This window comes from Cetorhinus maximus, chromosome 1, assembly GCF_964194155.1.
Source record: "Cetorhinus maximus chromosome 1, sCetMax3.hap1.1, whole genome shotgun sequence".
NCBI classification, from domain to species: domain Eukaryota; kingdom Metazoa; phylum Chordata; class Chondrichthyes; order Lamniformes; family Cetorhinidae; genus Cetorhinus; species Cetorhinus maximus.
The window spans coordinates 326,288-350,143 of record NC_135879.1 but is presented as its reverse complement, the minus strand read 5'-3'; the positions used below and the strand labels follow the sequence as shown (position 1 = coordinate 350,143).

The 23,856-nt window shown below is 44.0% G+C and overlaps 1 protein-coding gene across 1 annotated transcript in view; it reads right to left on the bottom strand.

Annotated features, from left to right (window-relative positions):
- Positions 1-23,856, bottom strand: part of pcgf3 (polycomb group ring finger 3) — a 188,745-nt gene that overhangs the window by 104,838 nt on the left and 60,051 nt on the right. Inside the window, exon 2 of the mRNA XM_078562731.1 lies at positions 23,340-23,426. Coding sequence (XP_078418857.1) covers positions 23,340-23,426 — 87 coding nt within the window. The remainder of the gene's footprint in view (positions 1-23,339; positions 23,427-23,856) is intronic.

Genomic DNA, 23,856 nt, shown 5'->3' with positions numbered 1-23,856 from the left:
TAATGTCCTTTAGGGAAGGAAATCTGCCATCCTTACCCGGTCTGGCCTACACGTGGCTCCAGACCCATGACAGCAATCCTGTGGTGGGATTCGAACCTGGCCACCTGGAGCATTACCCTGGGTCTCTGGATTACGAGTCCAGCAGCAATCCCACTACCATTGCCTCCCTCTGGTACACCAGTGGTCCCTGTGTTGTACCTTCACTGAGCAATCACAGCCCTGTAAACCCTGCAAAGTCCTCCTTACTAACATCTGGGGACTAGTGCCAAAACTGGGAGAGCTGTCTCACAGACTAGTCAAGCAACAGCCTGACATAGTCATCCTCATGGAATCGTACCTTACAGATAATGTCCCAGACACCACCGTCACCATCTGTCCCACGGGCAGGACAGACCCAGCAGAGGTGGCGGCACAGGGGTATACGGTTGGAAGGGAGTTGCCCTGGGAGTCCTCACACTGACTCCAGACCCCATGAAGCCTCATGGCATCAGGTCAAACATGGGCAAAGAAACCTCCTGCTGATTACCACGTACCACCCTCCCTCAGCTGATGGATCAGTGCTCGTCTATGTTGAACACCACTTGGAGGAAGCACTGAGGGTGGCAAGGGTGCAGAATGTACTCTGAGTGAGGACTTCAATGTCCATCACCAAAAGTGGCTCGGTAGCAGCACTACTGACCGAGCTGGCTGAGTCCTAAATGACATAGCTGCTAGACTGGGTCTGCGGCAGATGGTGAGAGAACCAACAAGAGAGAAAAACATACTTGACCTCATCCTCACCAACTCAAGTGTCGCAGAGGGAAGGAGTAGCCTTGAGAGTCCTCAACATAGACTATGGACCTCATGAAGTCTCATGGCATCAGGTCAAACAGGTAATCAGCAAGGAAACCTCCTGCTGATAACCACGTACCGCCCTCCCTCAGCTGATGAATCAGTGCTCCTCCATGTTGAACATCACTTGGAAGATTGAGGGACTGCACAGGACATACTTTGGGAGGGGGACTTCAATGTCCGTTACCAAGAGTGGCTCAGTAGCACCACTACTGACCAAGCTGGTCGAGTCCTAAAGGACATAGCTGCTAGACTGCGTCTGCAGCAGGTGGTGAGGGAACCAATGTCATACTTGACCTTAGCCTCACCAACCTGCCTGCCGCAGATGTATCTGTCCATAACAGTGTCGGTCGGGGTGACCACCGCACAGTTGCTGTGGAGATGAAGTCCCACCTTCACGTTGAGGATACCCTCCATCATATTGTGTGGCACTACCACCATGCTAAATAGGATGCCCAGGTATGTCCCGTATACAAAAAGCAGAACAAATCCAACCTGATCAATTACCGCCCCATCAGTCTACTCTCGATCATCAGTAAAGTATGGAAGGGGTCATCAACAGTGCTATCAGGTGGCACTTGCTTAGCAATAACCTGTTCATTGATGCCCAGTTTGGGTTCCGCCAGGGCCACTCAGCTCCTGACCTCATTACAGCCTTGGTTCAAACATGGACAAAAGAGCTGAATTCCCGAGGTGAGGTAAGAGTGACTGCCCTTGACATCAAGGAAGTATTTGACCCAATGTGGCATCAAGGAGCCCTAGCAAAACTGGAGTCAATGGGAATCAGGCTCCATTGGTTGCAGCCAGACCTAACACAAAGGAAAATGGTGGTGGTTGTTGGGGGTTAGTAATCACTGCAGGAGTTTCTCAGGGTAGTGTCCTTGGCTCAACCGCCATCAGCTGCTTCATCAATGACCCTCCTTCCATCGTAAGGTCAGAAGTGGGGATGTTCGCTGATGATTGCACAATGTTCAGCACCATTCGCGACTCCTCAGATACTGAAGCAGTCCATGTCCAAATGCAGCAAGACCTGGACAATATCCAGGTTTGGGCTGACAAGTGACAAGTAACATTCACACCACACAAGTGCCAGGCAATGACCATCTCCAACAAGAGATAATCCAACCATCGCCCCTTGATGTTCAATGGCATTACCATCACTGATTCCCCCACTATCAACATCCTGGGGGTTACCATTGACCAGAAACTGAGCTGGACTAGCCATATAAATACTGTGCCTACAAGAGCGGGTCAGAGGCTAGGAACCATGCAACGAGTAACTCACCTCCTGACTCCCCAAAGCCTGTTCATCATCTACAAGGCACAAGTCAGGAGTGTGATGGAATACCCTCCACTTGTCTGGATGAGTGCAGCTCCAACAACACTCAAGAAGCTTGACACCCTCCAGGACAAAGCAGCCCTGCTTGATTGGCACCACATCCATAAACATTCACTCCCTCCATCACCGATGCACAGTAGCAGCAGTGTGTACCATCTACAAGATGCACTGCAGGAATTCACCAAGCCTCCTTAGACAGCACCTTCCAAACCCAAGAACACTACCATCTAGAAGGACAAGGGCAGCAGATAGATGGGAACCCCACCACCTGGAGGTTCCCCTCCAAACCACTTACCGTCCTGACTTGGAAATATATCGCCGTTCCTTCACTGTCGCTGGGTCAAAATCCTGGAATTCCCTTCCTAACAGCGCTGTGGGTGTACCTACACCACATGGACTGCGGCGGTTCAAGAAGGCTGCTCACCACCACCCTTCTCAAAGTAACTAGGGATGGGCAATAAAAGGTTGGCCCAGCCAGCAAAGCCCACATCTCGTGAATGAATAAAATTTTTTAAAAAGCACAACCAGCAAGTGACAGACAGAGCTAAGCGGTTCCACAACCATCGGATCAGATCTGAGATCTGCAGTCGTGTCACATTCAGGTGTGAATGGTGGAGGACACTTAAACAATTCACTGGAGGAGGAGGCTCCACAAATATCCCCATCCTCTGAATAATGAGGGAGCCCAGCACATCAGAACAACAGATAAACTGAAGCATTTGCAACAATCTTCAGCCAGAAGCGCCAATGATCCATCTCGTCCTCCTCTGGAGGTCCCCAGCATCACAGATGCCAGTCTTCAGTCAATCCAATTCACTCCACGTGATATCAAGAAATGGCTGAAGGCACTGTTTATTCCGAAGGCAATGGGCCCTGACAATATTCCGGCAATAGTACTGAAGACTTGTGCTGCAGAACTTGCTGCACCCTTAGCCAAGCTGTTCCAGTACAGCTACAACACTGGCATCTACTGGCTATGTTGAAAATTGCCCAGGTATGTCCTGTACACAAAAAGCAGGACAAACGCAACCCAGCCAATTACCACCCCAGTCTACTCTCAATCATCAGTGTCATCAACAGTGCTGTCAAGCAGCGCTTGTTTAGCTGTGGCTCAGTTCATAGCACCCTCGCCTTTGAATCAGAGGGTTGTGGGTTCATGTCCCACTCCTGGAAACCAAGAACTGTGATTGTATTCGAAAGAGTTGCAATCTGCGACTGTTGATAACTCGAAAGAATTTTTAGCAATAACCTGCTCACTGACGCTCAGTTTGGGTTCCACCCGGGCCACTCAGCTTCTGACCTCATTACAGCCTTGGTTCAAACACTGTCAAAAGAGCTGAACTCCACAGGTGAGATGAGGGTGGCTGCCCGTGACATCAAGGCTTCATTTGACCGGGTGTGGCATCGAGGAGCCCTAGCAAAACTGGAGTCAATGGGAATCAAGGGGAAATCTCTCCACTGGTTGGAATCATTCCAAGCACAAAGATCGTTGTGGCTGTTGGAGGTCAGTCATCTCAGCTCCAGGTCTTCACTGCAGGAGTTCTTAAGGGTAGTGTCCATGGCACAACCATCTCTAGCTGCTTCATCAATGACTTTCCTTCCATCATAGGGTTAGAAGTAGGGATGTTCACTGATGATTGCACAATGTTGAGTACCATTCGTGGCTCCTCAAATACTGAAGCAGTACATGTCCAAATAAGACTATAAGACATAGGAGCAGAAGTAGCCCATTTGGCCCATCGAGTCTGCTCCGCTATTCAATGAGATCATGGCTAATCTGATAATCCTCAACTCCATTTTCCTGCCTTGTCCCCATAGCCCTTGACTCCCTTACTGATTGAAAATCTGTCTCAGCCTTGAATGTAATTAACAGCCCAGCCTCTATAGCTCTCTGTGGTAAAGAATTCCACAGATTCACCACCCTGACAGAAGAAATTCCTCCTCATCTCTGTTTTAAACAGGTGCCCCCTTACTCTGAGATTATGCCCTCTGGTCCTGGACTCTCCCACAAGGGGAAACAACCTCTCAACATCTGCCCTGTCAAGCCCACTAAGAATCTCATATGTTTCAATAAGGTCGCCTCTCATTCTTCTAAATTCCAATGAGTACAGGCCTAACCTACTCAATCTCTCCTCAGAAGAAAATCCCTCCATACCCAGGATCAACCTAGTGAACCTTCTCTGGACTGCCTCCAATGCCAGTATATCTTTTCTTAGATAAGGGGGCCAAAATTGTTCACAGTATTTTAGGTGTGGTCTAACTAGCGCCTTGTATAGTTTTAGCAAGACTTCTCCATTTCTGTACTCTGTTCTCTTTGAAATAAAGGCCAACATTCCATTTGCCTTCCCTATTGCCTGTTGAACTTGTATGTTAACTTTTTGGGATTCATGCACAAGGACTCCCAAATCCCTCTGTGCTGTAGCTTTCTGCAGCCTTTCACCATTTAAATAATATTCAGCTCCTCTATTCTTTCTGTTAAAGTGCATAACCTCTCATTTTCCCACATTATATTCCATCTGCCAAGTTTTTGCCCACTCACTTAACCTGTCTATATACCTCTACAAACTCCTTGTGTCATCCTCACCAATTGCCTTCCCACCTATTTTTGTGTCATCCACAAAGTTGGCGATAGTACATTCACTTCCCTCATCGAAGTCATTAATATATATTGTAAATAATTGAGGCTCCAGCACTGATCCCTGTGGCACTCCACCAGTACAGGTTGCCACCCTGAAAATGCCCCCTTATCCCAACTCTCTGCATTCTATTCGTTAGCTAATCCTCTATCCATGCTAATATACTACCCCCAACACCATGGGCTCTTATCTTATAGCCTTATGTGCGGTGCCTTATCGAATGCCTTTTGGAAATCCAAATATATTACTAATTCCCCTTTATCTATCCTGCTTGTTACCTCCTCAAAGAATTCTAATAAATTTGTTAGACATGATTTCCCCTTCATGAAGCCATGCTGACTCTGCTTGATTAGATTATGTAATTCTAAATGCTCCGCTATTACATCCTTTATAATAGACTCTAACATTTTCCCAATGACAGATGTTAAGCTAACTGGCCTATAGTTACTTGTTTTTTGTCTCCCTCCCTTTTTGAATAAGGGTGTTATATTGACTGTTCTCCAATCCTCTGGGATTTACCCAGAATCTAAGGATTCTTGGAAGGTTACCAGTGCATCCACTATCTCTGTAGCTACTTCCTTTAATATCCTAGGATGCAATCCATCAGGTCCAGGGGACTTATCGGTCTTTAGACCCATTAGTTTTCCTAGTACTTAAAATGCAGCAAGACCTGGACAATATCCAGGCTTGGGCTGACAAGTGGCACTATCAACATCCTGGGGGTTACAATTGACCAGAAACTGAACTGGACTAGCCATATAAATACTGTGGCTACGACAGCAGGTCAGAGGCTAGGAATCCTGTGGCAAGTAACTCACCTCCTAACTCTCCAAAGCCTGTCCACCATCTACAGGGCACAAGTCAGGAGTGTGATCAATTATTCTTCACTTGCTTGGGTGAGTGCAGCTCCAACAACACTCAAGCAGTTTGACACCATCCAGGGCAAAACAGCCCACTTGAATGGCCCCCATCTACAAACATTCACTCCCTCCACCATCAACGCACAGTGGCAGCAGGGTGTACTACCTACAAGATGTACTGCAGGAACTCACCAAGGCTCCTTAGACAGCCTCATGACTGCTATCATCTAGAAGGACAAGGGCAGCAGATGCACAGGAAAACCACCACCTGGAAGTTCCTTCTAAGCCACACACCATCCTGACTTGGAAATATATCACCATTCCTTTATTGTAGTTGGGTCAAAATCCAGGAACTCCCTCCCTAACAGCACTATGGGTGTACCTACACCACATGGGCCACAGCGGTTCAAGAAGGCAGCTCACCACCACCTTCTCAAAGGGATTCCGGAATGAGCAGTAAATGCTAGTCTAGCCAGTGACGCCCACATCCCATGAACGAATTAAATAAAAGATCCATTCTCATTACATCAAGTTTCAGTCTCACACAGTTGCCACAAAGAGGAATGGAGTCGGTAGTGAGGAAGCAGTTTGTAATGGGGGACAAAGATAATGGCTTTGATCTTCTCAATATTTAACTGGAGATTAATTGGAGATTTAAATGAAGATAGCGCAATCTGAAAAATTAGTCACCACAAGGAAACAGTAAACAGTTCACTGTCCTCGATCACTGTATCAAAAAGGATAGCTCACTTCTAATGCTACATCGGGAAATTCAAACTAAACTGAAAATCAAGCCCCTTCAAACTTGTCCGCACTTTCTAATTCCCGTTAACCAGCACTCTTACACGTCACAACTTAAACCACCCTTTTGAACAACTAACTTTTTTGTGCTATATACAACTTTCAAAACGATTGCACAGGAATAGGCAAAAAGAAGGAAACCTCCATTGTTCCACAACCAAGGTCAATGATGGGCATGATGGTGCGCACATGAAGATTTCTTATAGTTATCGGCAGATTAAGGATAGAGGAGCCAAAGAAGTTTCTGCACAATCTCACAAATCCTGCCTTCACCCTGAATTTTCAAATGCTGATTACATCTCAACATCACTGAGCATTGTTCCCAAGTTTTCAAAACTCTGGTCTAATTTTTTTTTTTAAATAGTTGTTTGGTAGCACAGAACTTGTATTATTGCTGAAAAAGATATACTTTTGAAACTTTACATCTTGCACTCATCAGGACAGCTACGCAAGATAAACCAACAGTAAAGGGGACAACAATTTCTACTGCATGAGAAGAGTGTTGATTTGTTGGCAAATGAACTCTGATTGGTAAAAGTGTTGCCATGGAGAATGCAGCAGAGAAGAGTTTACTGTTTATTGTCGAGCTTTTGTTTCAAATTCAAACCAGGCAAGTCAACTCTGATTGCTCAAGGCATCGCCATGGGGAATGAACCAAGGAATGGCGGGGCCCCAAGCTTTTGTTTAGTTTGTAAAGGTGTAATGCGTGAACCTGCTCCTTCTGCCTGAAAAAGGACAGGGCCCTGTGTGTGAATATATGTGGCTTCTAGTATGTGTAAGTGAGCCACACTGTGAGCCCCAGTGACGATCATAAATTAGCTTTCAGCACAATTAGTGAAGCATCAAACATATAGTAAATCTCTGACCACGAACTCTCTGAAAACAAGGAGTATGTTCACGTGCATGGCTTCAATTTTGGTGTGCCTTCAGCCCACATCAAATGGGAAGGGGGATTTGCTGAGTTCTTCTGACGTATTTATATCCTTTCTTAAATGAGGAGACCAAAACTGTACACAGTACTCTAGATGTGGTCTCACCAACGCCCTGTACAACTGTAGCAAAACATCCCTAGTTTTGTATTCCATTCCCCTTGCAATAAACAACAACATTCCATTTGCCTTCCTAATCACTTGTTGTATCTACATGCTGACCTTTCCTGATTCATGTACCAGGACACCCAGATCCCTCCGTGCCTCAGAGTTCTGTAATCTCTCTCCATTTAAATAATATGCTGTTTTTACAATCTTCCTGCTAAAGTGGACAAGTTCACATTTTCCCACATTATACTCCATCTGCCAAATTTTTGCCCACTCATTTAACCTATCTATATCTTTTTCTAAGCTCCTTATGTCCGCTTCACAACTTACTTTCCTATCTTTCCAACTTACTTTGTCTCATCAGCAAATTTAGCAACCATACATTCGGTTCCTTCATCCAGGTCATTGATATTAACTGTAAATAGTTGAGGCCCCAGCATTGATTCCTGTGGCACTCCACTCATTCCATCTTGCCAATCTGAAAAAGACCGATTTATCCTTCCTTTCTGTTTCCTGTTAGCTAACCAATCCATTATCCATGCTAATATGTTACCCCCTACACCATAAGCTCTTATTTTACGTAGTAACCTTTGATGCGGCACCTGGTTAAATGCCTACTGGAAATCCAAGAACACCACGTCTACAGGTTCTCCTTTATCTATGTTGCTTGTTACTTCCTCAAAGAACTCCAATAAGTTAGTCAAACATGATTTCCCTTTCACAAAACCATGTTGACTGCACTGCGATTTTTTAAGTGCCTTGCTATAACCTCCTTAAAAATAGATTCCAGCAATTTCCCTATGACAGGTGTCAAGCTAAATGGCCTGTAGTTTCCTGCTTTCTGTTTTCTTCCTTTGTTGAATAGAGTTGAACATTCTCTATTTTCCAATCTGATGGGGCCTTTCCAGAATCTCAGGAATTTTAAAAAATTAAAGCCAATGAATCTACTATCTCAGCAGCCACTTCTTTTGAGACCCTAGGATGAAGTCCATCAGAACCTAGGGACTTGTCAGCTTTTAGTTCTAATAATTTTCTCAGTGCTTTTTCCCTGGAGATTGTAATTGTTTCAAGTACCTCCATCTCTTTCTCCTCCTGATTCACAATTATTTCTGGGGTGTTATTTATATGCTCTACAGTGAAGACAGACGCAAAATATTTGTTCAGTTCATCCGCCATTTCCTTATTTTCCATTATTAATTTCCCGTTCTCACTCTGTGGAGGACCAACGCTCACTTTACTTACTCTTTTCCTTTTTAAATACCTACAGAAACTCTTACTATCTCTTTTTATATTTCTAGCTAGCTTTCTCTCATACTCTAATTTCTCCCACCTTTTTAATCTTTCAGTCATTCTTTCCTGTTCTTTAGATTCTGTCCAATCTTCTGACCTTCCACTCATCTTTGAAAGAAAAAAAAGTGTACAATTCCACAATTTGATACTACCTTAAACTTCTCGGGTTGTAATCTCTGGATTACTCCCAGTGCCACGTGCTAGCAAGCTCAGAAATAGGAGAATAGCACAGATGAATACGTGGCTTAAGAGTTGGTGCAGGAGGGAGGGTTTCAGATTCCTGGATCACTGGGACCGTTTCTGGGGAAGGTGGGACCTGTACAAGCGGGACGGTCTACATCTGAACCAGAGCGGGACTAACATCCTTGCGGGCAGGTTTGCTAGTGCTTTTGGGAGAAGGCAGGGGGAGGGGGCACAGAATGTTAGCAGAAGCATCATAATACAGTAAAACAATCAAGTCAGAGGGAGTACAGTTGCAATAAGCTTCAAGGGAGTAAGGCAAGGCTGGATGGCATCTACTTTAATGCCAGGAGTATTACAGGTAAAACGGATGAGTTAAGGGTGAGGATTGACATGTGGAATTGTGATATAGTAGCCATCACTGAGACGTAGTTGAGGGAAGGGCAGGATTGACATTCCAGGATATAGAATCTTCAGGCGAGTCAGGGGAGGGGGTAAGAGAGGAGGAGGCGTTGCATTATTAGTTAAGGAGTCAGTTACTGCAGTAAGGAGAGATGATATCTTGGAGGGGGCATCGAATGAAGCTTTGTGGGTAGAGCTTAGGAATAAAATAGGGGCAACCACATTATTAGGTGTTTATTATAGACCCTCAGATAGTCAGCGGGAAACTGAGGAGCAAATATGTGCACAATTTGCAGAGGTGTGTAAAAACAATAACAATTGGGTAATTATATTAGGTGATTTCAACTTTCCCAACATTAATTGGGATAGACATAGTGTTAAGGGCTTGGATGGAGTGGACTTCTTGAAATGTGTACAGGAGAACTTTTTAGGTCAATATGTAGAGGGTCCAACAAGGGACGGTGCATTGCTGGACCTAATTCTGGGGAATGAAGCCGGACAGGTGGCTGAGGTGGTGGTGGGTGAGTATTTTAACGATAGCGACCACAACATGGTACAGTTTAAGTTTGTTATGGACAAAGAAATCGACAAGTTGCAAAAAAATGTTTTGGATTGGGGGAGAGTGGATTTTAGTAAAATAAGGCAGGATCTGGCCAAGGTAGACTGGGAACTGTTACTTGTGGGGAAATCTACAGAGGAACAGTGGGGGGTGTTCAAAAAGGAAATGGGGAGGGTACAGACTCAACATGTTCCCTCTAGGGTGATAGGAAGGAGTAACAAGCCTAGAGAACCATGGATGAACAGAGATATTCAGGTTATGATGAGAAAGAAAAGAGAGGCTTTTCGCAGGTACAAGGGAAGCAAATCAGCAGAGGCATTAGTGGAGTACAGACAGTGCAGGGTGGAGCTTAACAAAGCAATTAGGAGAGTAAAGAGGGGATATGAGAAAGCTCTGGCTGGTAAAAGTAGGGAAAATCCCAAGATATTCTATAAGTATATCAATGGGAAGAGGATAACCAGGGAAAGAGTAGAGCCCATAAGGGACCAAGGGGGCAATCTATGGGTGGAGCCAGAGGACATCACTAGAGTGTTGAATGAATACTTCACGTCCGTCTTCACCCAAGAGAATGAGGATAAAGGTATCGAACTCAGGGAGAGAGACTGCGAGGTTCTTAAGCAAATTGATATAGGGAGTGACAAGGTAGTGGAGGTGTTGGCAGGCTTAAAAATGGACAAATCTCCAGGCCCGGATGATTTGTGTCCCAGACTGCCGAGGGAGGCAAGGGAGGAGATCGCAGGGGCTTTGATCCAAATTTTTAATTCCTCTCTGGCCACGGGGAGGTGCCAGAGGACTGGAGAACAGCTAGTGTGGTTTCGCTATTTAAGAAGGGTTGTAGAGATAAGCCAGGGAACTACAGGCCAGTGAGTCTCACGTCAGTGGTAGGGAAACAATTGGAAAAAATTCTGAAGGAGAGTATCTATCTCCACTTGTGAGGCAAGGTTTAATCAGGGATAGTCAGCATGGCTTTGTCAGAGGGAGGTCATGCTTAACAAATTTGATTGAATTTTTTGAGGAAGTGACCAGATGTGTAGATGAGGGTGGTGCAGTTGATGTAGTTTATATGGATTTCAGCAAAGCCTTTGACAAGGTCCCACATGGGAGACTTATAAAGAAGGCAAAGACACATGGGATACAGGGTAATTTGATAAGGTGGATTCAAAATTGGCTTAGTTGTAAGAGGCAGAGGGTGATGACAGAAGGATGCTTTAGTGACTGGAAGCCAGTGTCTAGTGGCGTACCACAGGGATCTGTGATCGGTCCCCTATTATTTGTCATTTATATAAACGACATAGATGGCTATGTGGGGGGTAGGATTAGTAAGTTTGCGGATGACACAAAGATTGGCCGGGTGGTTAACAGTGAGGTTGAGTGTCTTGGGCTACAGGAAGATATAGACGGGATGGTCAAATGGGCAGATAAGTGGCAGATAGAATTTAACCCTGAAAAGTGTGAGGTGATACACTTTGGAAGAAGTAATTTGACAAGGGAGTATTCAATGAACGGCATGGCACTAGGAAGTTATGAGGAACAAAGGGACCTTGGCGTGTGTGTCCATAGGTCTCTGAAGGCAGATGGGCATGTTAGTGGGTTGGTGAAAAAGGCACATGGGACACTTGCCTTTATCAATTATGGCATAGATTACAAAAGTAGGGAGGTCATGTTGGAGTTGTATAGAACCTTGGTGAGGCCACAGCTGGAGTACTGTGTGCAGTTCTGGTCGCCACATTATAGGAAGGATGTGATTGCACTGGAGGGAGTGCAGAGGAGATTCACCAGGATGTTGCCTGGGATGAAACATTTAAGTTATGAAGACAGGTTGGACAGACTTGGGTTGTTTTCGTAAGAGCAGAGAAGACTGAGGGACGACCTGATCAAGGTGTACAAGATTATGAGGGACATTGAGAGGGTGGATAGGGAGCAGCTGTTCCCCTTAGTTGAAGGGTCAGTCACAAGGGGGCATAAGTTCAAGGTGAGGGGCAGGAGGTTTAGGGGGGATGTGAGGAAAAACTTTTTTACCCAGAAGGTGGTGACGGTCTGGAATGCACTGCCTGGGAGGGTGGTGGAGGCAGGTTGCCTCACATCCTTTAAAAAGTACCTGGATGAGCACTTGGCACGTCATAACATTCAAGGCTATGGGCCAAGTGCTGGTAAATGGGATTAGGTAGCTGGGTCAGGTGTTTCTCACGTGTTGGTGCAGACTCGATGGGCCGAAGGGCCTCTTTCTGCACTGTGATTCTGTGATTCTTTAGTTAGCCACTGATGGTGTGTCCTTCCCTTAAAGTCTTTCTTTCTCATTGGAACATATCTTTTCTGAGTATTATGAAATATCTCCTTAAATGTCTGCCACTGCAGACTTATCTCTTAACTTAATTTCCCAGTTCACTTAAGCCAGCCCTGTCTTCATGCCCTCGTATTTGCCCTTATTTAAGTTTAAAACACTAATCTTAGATCTACACCTCTCTCCCTCAAATTAAATGTGAAATTCAATCATATTATGATCACTGCTACCTCAGGGTACCTTCACTACAAGGTCATTAATTAATCCTGTCTCATTGCACAATACCAGATCTAGTATAGGCTGCTCTCTGGTTGGTGTTATAATGATTTGCTCTAAGAAACCGTCGTAAAAACACTTTATGAATTCATCATCCAGGATTCCTTTGCCAATCTGATTTGTCCAATCTATATGTAGATTAAAATCATCCATGGTTATCGTCGTACCTTTCTCATAAACCCCCAATATTTCTTCCTGTATACTCTGTCCTATAGTGTGGTTACTGTTAGGGGGCCTATAAACCACTCTCACAAGTGATTTCTTGCCTTTACTATTTCTCATCTCTACCCAAACTGATTCTACATCTTGATCTCCAGAATTAAGGTAATCTCTCTTTATTGTACCAATGTCATCCTTATTGACAGGACTACCCCCCCAACCTTTTCCTGGCTTCCTGTCCTTCCTAAATGTCATATACCCTGAATATTCCGGTCCCAGTCTTTGTCATCCTGCAGCCATGTCTCTGTAACAGCAATCAGATCATACAGATTTATATCTATTTATGCCGTCAATTCATCTGTTTTGTCACAAATGCTGCATGCATTCAGATAGAGATTTTAGTTCTGTTATTTTACATCTTTTGTAACCTCTAGCCTTATCTGCTGGTGCATTCTCGGGTTTGTACACCCTGTCTCTTCCTGCCACACTCTGATCATCATTTCCCTTATTCCTCCTTTGCTCTTCTCTATTTAATTTATCATGTTTTCTTAAACTTCATCCCTTGCCCCACTATTTAGTTTAAAGCCCTCTCTCTACCACCCTAGTTATAAGACTCACCAGGACATTTGTCCCAGCACAGTTCAGGTGAAGACTGTCCCAACGGTATAGCTCCCACTTTCCCCAGCACAGATGCCAATGCCCCATGAATCAAAACCTATTTCTCCCATACCAATCTTTGAGCCACACATTTAACACTCAAATCTGATTTACCCTACGCCAATTTGCTCATGGCTCAGGTAGTCATCCATAAGATTATTACCTTTGCGATTTTGCTTTTTAGTTTAGCTCCATGCTGCTTTTACTCCCTCAGTAGGACCTCTTTCCTAGTTCTACCTATGTCATTGGTACCTACATGGCCCACAACCACTGGATCCTCCTTCTCTCACTGCAGGTTCTCTCCAGCCCAGAGCAGGTGTCCCAAACTCTGGCAATGGGCAGGCAACACAGCTGCCTGGACTCCCGCTCTCAGTTGCAGAGAACTGTGTCTATCCCCCTTACTATGCTGTCCCCAACTACCACTGCATTCCTGTTTACTCCCCCTGCTTGAATGGCTTCCTGTATCATGGTGCCATGGTCAATTTGCTCATCCATCCTGCACCCACCAGTTTCATCAACACAGGCTGCAAGAACCTTGAACCTGTTGGACAATTGTAAAGGCTGAGGCTCCTCCACTTCTAGCTTCTGGGTCCCCATACCTATCCAACTCGCAGTCACACCCTTCTGTCCCTGACCAAATCAGAAGGCCCTGTCCTTAGGGGTGCGACTGCCTCCTGGTACAAACTGTCCAGGTAATTAGCCCCTGCCCCTGCCCTGATTCATCATATCCAGCTCAACGACTCTGAACCGAAGCTCGTCAAGCCTCAGACACTTACTGCAGACATCACCCTGGTGTCCAGCAACAGCCCACATTCTGCAGTTGCAACACATCACCTGCCCTTCCATCTTTATTAAATGTTCATTAATTAATTTATTCTTAATTAATTTATAATTAATAAACACTGCTACTCCCGATAATCTTTACTACTGCTAGTAACCTTCCTACAACTCATAAAGCCTTACAATTACTCATAAATAAGCCGAGTTTTGAAGATAAACAAGTAAAGTATAGTCACCAACCAATCACTTACTTGTTTTCCTGTGATATCACCTTTAATTTCACTCAGAACATGGCCAATCCGCTCTGGAGCCACAAAGTGGACTGGATTGAATACCCCTTGGGTGGTGTTTACTGCCTCTGTGACTTCTTTCGACTACTCTTCTGGGCAGTGGTCACTGCCTCTGGATCCTCTTTTCCCCTGCTCTGCTTGGTGATGTTTACTGCCTCTGGATTTTCTTTCCCCCCACAACCCTTCTAGGAGGCGGTGACTGCCTCCAGGTCTGCCTTTCGACTGCTCAGTTAACTGTTCTTTGCGGTATTCTCCATGGCAATGCCTCTACCAATAGAGTTCACTTGTCAACAAATCAGCACTCTTTTCTCATGCAGTATAAACTGTTATTCCCTTTACTATTGGTTTATCTTGTATAGCTACCCTGATAAGGGCAAGATGAAAAGTTTTGAAAGTATATCTCTTTTCTCAGCAATATTAAGTTTTTTAATTCATTCACTCAATATGTATCTGTTGCCCATTCCTAGCTGATCCTTGAAAAGGTGGTGGGTGTGCTGCTTTCTTGAATTCAATTGAGTGGCTTTCTAGGCCATTTCAGGAGGCAGTTAAGAGTCATAGAGGTCCACAGCACAGAAAAAGGCCCTTCAGCCCATCGAGTCTGCACCAGTCAAACAAGTACCTAACTACTGTGTTTCTCACGTGTCAGTGCAAACTCGGTGGGCCGAAGGGCCTCTTCTGCACTGTGTGCTTCGTGTGATTCTGATTCTCTAATCCCATTTTTCAGCACTAGGCCCATAGCCTTGTATGCCAGGGCAGCGCAAGTGCACATCCAAATACTTCTTAAATGTTATGAGGGTTTCTGCCTCTGCCACCTTTTCAGGCAGTGAGTTCCAGATTCCCACCACCCTCTGGGTGAAAAAATACTTCCTCACATCCCCTCTAAACCTCCCGCCCCTTACCTTAAATCTATGCCCCCTGGTTATTGATCCCTCCACCAAGGGGAAAAGTTCCTTCCTGTCTACCCTATCTATGCCCCTCAATTTTATACACCTCAATCATGTCCCCCCTCAATCTCCTCTGCTCCAGGGAAAACAACCCCAGTCTATGCAATCTCTCCTCATAACTAAAACTCTCCAGCCCAGGCAACATCCTGGTAAATCTCCTCTGCACCCTCTCTAGTGCAATCACATTCTTCCTATAATGCAGATTCCAGAACTGCATGCAATACTCTAGCTGTGGCCTAAACAGCGTTTTATACAGTTCCAGCATAACCTCCCTGCACTTATATTCTATGCCTCGGCTAATAATGGCAAGTATTCTACATGCCTTCTTAACCACCTTATCTACCTGTCCCGCTACCTTAAGGGACATGGGGACATGCACACCAAGGTCTCTCTGATCCTCGGTACTTCCCAGGGTCCTACCATTCATTGTGTATTCCCGTGCCTTGTTTGCCCTGCCCAAGTGCATCACCTCATACTTATCCGGATTAAATTCCATTTGCCACTGATCAGCCCATCTGATCAGCCCATCTATATCCTCCTGTAATCTAAGGCTATCCTCCTCACCATTTACCACCCCACCAATTTTCATGTCTTCCATGAACTTACTGGTCAACCCTCCTACATTAAAGTCTAAATTGTTTATATATACCACAAACAGCAAGGGGTCCAACACCGATCCCTGTGGAACGCCTCTGGACACAGGCAGCCAGTCACAAAAACACCCCTTGACCATCACCCTCTGCTTCTTGCCACTCAGCCAATTCTCGATCAAATTTGCCAAATTGCCTTGGATTCCATGGGCTCTTACCTTCATTATCAGTCTCCCATGCAGGACCTTATCAAAAGCCTTGCTGAAGTCCAAGTAGAATACGTCAAATGCATTGCCCTCATCTAGACACCTGGTCACCTCTTCAAAAAATTCAATCAAATTGGTCAGACATGACCTCCCCTTAACAAAACCATGCTGACTGTCCTTGATTAATCCCTGCCTCTCCAAGTGTAGATTAATTCTGTCCCTCAGAATTGCTTCCAATAGTTTCCTCACCACTGAGGTTAGACTGACTGGTCTGTAGTTCCCTAGTTTATCCCTTCCTCCCTTCTTGAATAACGGTACCACATTGTCTGTCCTCCAGTCCTCTGGCACCTCTTCTGTGGCCAGAGAGGTATTGAAAATTATTGCCAGCGCCCCTGCTATCTCCTCCCTTGCCTCACTCAACAGCCTGGGATACATTTCATCCGGGCCTGGAGATTTAGCTACCTTTAAGCCTGCCAGAGCACTTAGAATCTCCTCCCTTTCTATGATAATTTCTTTAATTATATCACAGTCCTTCTGCCTGATTTCCATACCCACGTCGTCCCTCTCACTTCTGAACATTGACACAAAGTATTCATTTAGAACCCTACTGACGTCTTCCGGCTCCACACACAAATTACCACTATGGTCTTTAATGGGCCCTACTCTTTCCCTAGTTATCCTCTTACTCTTAATGTACTTGTAAAATAACTTTGGATTTTCCTTTATTTTACCTGCCAATGTTTTTTCATGTCCCCTTTTTGCTCTCCTAATTTCCTTTTCAAGTTCTCCCCCTACACATTCTATACTCCTTTCGGGCTTCCACTGTTTTGAGCCCTCGGTATCTACCTTAAGCCTCCCTTTTCCTCTTTATCCAATCCTGTATATCCCTCGACATCCAGGATTCCCTGGATTTGTTGGTCCCACCCTTTGTCTTTACTGGAATATGTTGGCCCTGTACTCTCCCTATTTCCTTCTTGAATGAGTCCCACTGCTCTGACGCAGATTTACCTAAAAGTAGCTGCTCCCAGTCCACTCTGGCCAAATCATATCTGATCTTATTAAAATCGGCCTTCGCCCAATTTAGAACTCTGATTTCTGGCCCATCCTTGTCCTTTTCCATAACAACCTTGAATCTAATGGAGTTATGATCACTATTTGCAAAATGCTCCCCCACTGAAACGTCTACCACTTGCCCGGCTTCATTCCCTAAAATTAAGTCCAGGACCACCCCCTCTCTTGCAGGACCTTCTACGTACTGACTGAAAAAGCTCTCCTGGATGCATTTTAAGCATTCCACTTCCTCTAAACCTATCACACTATGACTAACCCAATTAATATTGGGGAAGTTGAAATCCCCCACTATTACTACCCTATTATTTTTACACTTCCCTGAAATTTGCCTACATATCTGCTCTTCTATTTCTCTCTGACTGTTTGGGGGCCTACAGTACACTCCCAGCAATGTGATTGCTCCTTTTTCGTTTTTCAGTTCTACCCACATGGCTTCATTTCAGGAGCCTTCTAAGATGTCATCCTTCCTTACTGCTGTAATTGATTCCTTGATCAATATTGCGATACCCCCTCCTCTTTTACCTCCTTCCCTGTCTCGCCAGGAGACCCTATATCCTGGAATATTGAGCTGCCAATCCTGCTCCTCTCTCAACCATGTCTCTGTGACAGCAACGACATCATACTTCCATGTGTTAATTTGTGCCCTCAACTCATCTGCCTTATTCGTCAGAATCCTTGCATTAAAATAAATACCATCCAACCTTGCCAAGCTCCCTTGTGCCTTAACTGGCCTATAATTTCAATGCCTTCCAGGTTCACTTGCTCTCTCTTCTAATTTTGGCTGTGCATCTTCCCCTGCTGAACCTCCTCTGAGGGTCCCATCCTCCTGCCAAGTTAGTTTAAACCCTCCCCAACTACATTGCCATAGACCAGAGTGGATGAGGATGGCAGATTCCCTCCCCTGCAGGACATAAGTGAACCAGTGGCAATCCAGTAGTTTCATGGTCACCATTACTGAGACTACCTTTTTATTCCAGATTTATTTAATTAACTGAATTGAAATTCCCCCTGCTGCCCAGGTGGGATTTGAACTCATGGCTCTGGATCATTAGTCCGGGCCTCAGTAATGGTCCAGTAACAGTCATGCCAACTATGTAAGGTTTAAACATTTCAGCTTGACAATACTTTGATACACATACCTAGCTGACCATATACTTAAAATAATACAGGAAAAAAAACAATATGATCTTGATCAATCCAAAAGGTCCCTATTAAGCCTATGTTCTGTTGCATCACACAAACAATAACAGGCTCATGTCGTCAGACAACACTTGAGTTATAGAACTACCTAGTTATATTAACCGGTTTCATCTCTAATGCCCCATATGTATTCTCACTTAATTCACATGTTTACCCAGTTGACTTCTTAGAGATTTAAATATCAAATGTAGAATGTAGAAGTCAATTTACATGCCAAGACCCAGTCGGCAATAATTGAGATTTTAAATAATATTGATTTGCAAAGTCCCCAAATCAGTAATCCTGAAGGGATCAACATTTGTTTTTTCAGGTCCATTCAGACCAAAGTTACATCAAACTGTTATTGTACTTAGCAGTTAGTGCCCTATGGTATTACACATCATGAAAGAAAATTGGTGCCTAAGCCAGAATGGTTTTAATTTTCATACAGATCTGGATAAGCAACTAGCTCATGACAGAAAGATAATGAATGTGTGTGTTCAGGATAGTTATCTGTAACAGGTTCCACAATCAACAAGGGAGCATACCATATTAGATTTAGTAATGAGTAACTAAATTTAGTTAATAGCCTAACAGCGCATGAACATTTATTTGATACAATCATATGATCAATTTAAATGCAGTGTTTGAAAGGGAAACATGCAAAACAGTTACAAAAGATTCTAGATTTAGGTACGGTTGACTTCAATGAATAAGACAGAGACTGTCCTCAGTAAACTGGGCAATTATGTGAATGGGTAAGATGACATAAGATCAGTAGGAAGTGTTCAAAAAAAAAATTTGAGATACATAGCCAGTTTATACTTGTAAGAGGCAAGAGCTTGACTTGCCAAAAAAAGCCATGAATGAGTAAAGAGGTAAGAAACAATGTAAAACTGAAAAAGAGAGCAAAAATCTAACACATCATCTGCCACCATGTCCAGCAAACACTCCTTCCAAATGAAACTTGTACTTCTTTCATTTTTGTTTACTGTATTTTCTGCTCATGATGTAGTCTCCTTCTACACTGGCGAGGCCAAACGCAGACCGGGTGACCTCATTGTGGAGCACCTCCAGTCAGCCCCCGAGCATAACCTCAAGTTTCCAGACACCTGTCAATTCAATTCTCCACCTTGCTCCCACTCTGACCTCTCTGTCCTTGGCCAGCTGCAATGTTCAAATAAAGCTCAATGCAAGCTCATCTTTTGATTGGGCACCATACAGCCTTCTGGACTCAACACTGAGTACAACAATAAACCCTGCCCCATTGTGTCTTTTTTGCTGGTTTGTTTCATGTTCTCTCATTTGTTTCTTACTCTTTTTTCTTTAGAGCAGTTGCTATCCTGTCATTCACACCCCATCTAGACATTTTTTGTTTCTTATTTTTTGTCCCAATACCACTCTCTTTGGTCTTGTACCATAAAGCCTTTTGTTGTTTAATCTCCACTGCCCTCCACCTGTTCACAGGTTTTCCTTTTTGTTCTTCTCACCCTCCCCTCTTCCACTTGTTAAAAACCTATAATATTTCTAACTTTTCTCTGTTTCGATCAAAGGTCACGCTAACTCTGTTTCTTGCTCCAGAGGTGCTGCCAGATCTGCTGAGTGCTTCCAGCATTTTCTGTTTTTATTCCTTGTTTTTGTATTCCATGTCTCTGCAAAGTTAAGGATCTGGTATGCTTTTTTAACAACTTAGTTAAATTGGAATTGTTTTTTAGCTTCATTCCCAGCCTGTTTCTTTCTTTATCTCTCTGGATCTCACACACTTATTCATTAGATTTGTCTGCTGTGTGTCACTCTTTGATTACCATTTCTCTTCTCCATCTGCTCTATACTACCAAATTCTTGTGCATCTATTTCCAAGTTTTCCTTAGTTAAAATCCACCATAAATAAAGTTAACAGCCAATATAAAACAGGTTGGAGATGGGTCCTGGGATTCAGTGCCTAGAAACAGGATTGGTTGGGAGGGAAGTGTCTGGGGGCTATGACCAGGAGGTGATGAGCTAGGGCAGAAAGATTATAGGTTTGCCAGAACTCATCCCAGGGTTAGCTACAAGTAGTGCTTCAGACAGGAGTCAGCCAATTTTCAGCAAAGTAAACCAAGAGCATTTAGTCACATTCCACTGGATTACCAAAGTCAGAGTGATGCAGAGCAAGAACAGCAGAGGAGCATTTGGAGTGGTCTAGCCAGTACGCTTAGTGCATGGAGAAGGGTCTACAACCTTGGTCCTCTGAATAATTATTCAGCATTTGACTTTAAGTTAGAGTTAGGGATAGGAACATCAGCAATAAAAACGAGGCGAGTGGGATTGTAGGCCATAGAGAATGCACAACACAAGGCCAGCTCAGGATTGCGCCGTGCTACCACCCCATATGACTTTCAAGCAACTTTATGGACGCAGTCAATCATCTACATGGAGTCAGGCCAAACACAGGAAAAAGCTAGGCCATGGAGCATATGGCAACACAAAGTAATGGCCAGAAGTAAACAGCAGACAGTGAAAGCAGAAGGCTGAGCAAAGGGGCGAGAGCACAGTAAACTAGACCAAATAAGTGAAAACATGATTGGCAAAGACCATTAAAATGTAGGCTAAAACATTTAGCTGCTGCTCATTTGGTATTGCTGGAAAGATTGCAAGAAAATCAGCTTAAGAAATAAGGCAACTCCATTTTGAGGAACAGTTCATCACCCCTTTCTCAGCGAACCATCCAGTCTAGTCCCACTCTTCCGTTCATCTTCATTTAACATCTTGCATGAGTACTCTTCCTGGCAGTCCTCTAACCCTATTTCACATGAGTACTACACTTGGTTAAGATTCCCCTGGTGCAATGCTTGGTAGTCATGAATATTTTTCATGAAACTATCTCATTCCTTTGGGAAAAACTAGACTGTTTCCATCATGTCTGTGGCAGCGAATTCCCCATTTTGGCCATCCTCAAGGTAAAGTTATTTTTCACTAGCTTGCCCTGAGGTTATTTAAGTGGCTCTCCTGAAGCACTGGTGAAGGTCTAGAGGATGACCACCTTGGCTTGTGGCTGTTTGTTTTCAGGAAGCACTCAGGGAACTGGGACTTTTGAAGTGAGCAAACCTAGACCATAAAATGATATGACACAGGTCTTTAAAATGACCTGAAATGATGAAAGGAATGGATTTTATTCAGATAGGCAGCTCCTATTTGAACAGGATAAGGAAGGACTAGGATACATTCGTGCAAAATAAGAAAGCAAAGTCAGATTAGGTGCCAGAAAGTACTTCTTTCCGCAGAGAGTAGACAACCTGAAATAGGTTATTAGATATGATACAAAATATGATTTGCTACAGCAGTTCAAAGGGTTGTGTGATTGAAGACATCTTACATAGTACAGGTAGGTGAGGTTAACTGTGAATTGCAGCATGAGCAACTGCAGTCTCTTGAGGTTTACTTGGCTGCCTCTGGGGTCAGGGAGGAATTTCCCAGAGTCCTACCCTAAATTATCTTTGGGTTTTGTTTGTCACTTTCTCGAGAATGCATGATTGCAAGGTGAGGGGTGGGGTGGTGCAGAGATTCGATGGTAAATCTAGGCTGCACCATGTCTGCATGCAACAGGCTGGGTAAACCAGTTTGCATTTTCAATGGAGTGCATGTTCACAGGTCCCAAAGACTAGCGGATCGTATCAAACAGCATGTCCCTTCCACTATTCGCAACAGGCAAGATATGGACCGTACCCAACTAGCCCTTGCTTGCAAAACTCAAAACAGAGTGTCCACAACATTAGATGTAATTCTTTGATTGGACAACATTTGCTAAATAATCCTCAGCGTGCTAAGAATTACACGGACAACCAATTTAAGATTGTCAGTTATCTGTCAGTCCCCATCAAACTGGTGCATTCCCCATGGCAACACCTCTATCAATCAGATTCCACTTGCCAACCAATCGGCACTCTATTCTCATACAGTATAAATACGTTGTTTCCCCTGACATTAGTATTTTCTTGCGAATTGTACTGATGAGTGCAAGATGAAAAACTTGACAAAAAAAGTCTCTTTTTTCAGAAATATCTCGAGTTCTGTACTACCAGATGAATACAGGTAGACAAGGTGGAAAAGAAGGCACATGGAATGCTTTCCTTTATTGTACAAGGTATAGAATACAAAAGCAAGGATGTAATGCTGGAACTGTATAAAACGCTGGTTAGGCCACAGCTGGAGTTTTGCGCACAGTTCAGGTCACCACATTAAAGAAGGTTCATAATTGCTCTGGAGAGAGTACAGAAGAGATTTACAAGATGTTGCCAGGGCTTGAAAATTGCAGCTATGAAAAAAGATTGGGTAGGCTGGGGCTGTTTTCCTGAGAACAGAGGAGGCTGAGGGGTGACTTGATTGAGATGTACAAAATTATGGGGGCCTAGATAGAATGGAGAGGAAAGACTTGTTCCCCCTAACAGAGAGATCAATTACCAAGGGGGCACAGATTTAAGGTGATTGGTAGAAAGATTAGAGGGGATATTAGGAAAAACTTTTTCACCCAGAGGGTGGTGCGTGTCTGGAATTTGCTGCCCAGATTGGTGGTTGAGGCAGAAACCCTCAACTCATTTAAAAGGCACCTGGATCTGCACCCAAAGTGCTGTAAACTGCAAGGCTACGGACCGGGTGCTGGAAGGTGGGATTAGAATGGGCAGATAGTTTTTTCAGTAGCACAGACACAATGGCTGAATGGCCTCTTTCTGTGCCGTAACTTTTCTATGGTTCCTTGTCGCTTTTCAACTTCTAATATTGAGCAAGCAGAAATAATACCTTTGATTTATTCAAAGAGTATGGTATAGTGGAAGAAAGTGTATTTTGGTGCAAAATAGCATTTTCTGAGAATTGAAACCAGAACACTGCACAGTTATGAGGTGATATTTCATCACATTTAACTCAATACTTGACTGAAAGTAGAATTCGGACTGGTTAAGAATGAGATGAAATGATGCTTAATCAGCATGTTACCTGTGTTGCTCTGACACGGAGCACTGCAGTGTAGTCATGTGATGAGGCCGGTGCAGATCTGAATGTTTGAGCACTCGCGTGAAACACCTGAGCAAAAATGGGAGAAGTCATTCAGTTTGTGTCATTATACTCTGGTTATATTATAACTAGTGAAAGATCGCAACTTTTAGTATAACACTCAGACTGTACGCCAAGCAAAGATTCTAATGGCACTGACCTCATCAGGCAAATAGCTAAACCTACATTTTCACTAATGACTGAACAGCAGATCATGAGACAAAGTAATAGTCTGATAATAATCCAACTATATTGGCCGACCGGTGAATTGGGCAGGTGAAATTTAATACAGAGAAGAGTGAAGTAAAACATTTTGAAAGGAAGAATGAGAAGAGCAGTATAAACTAAATGGTACAATTTTAAAATGGGTGCAGGAACAGGAAAGACCGAGCTGTACAGACTCAAACCTTTGAAGATGGCTGGACAAGTTGAGAAGGCTGCTAATAAAGCATACAGGAGG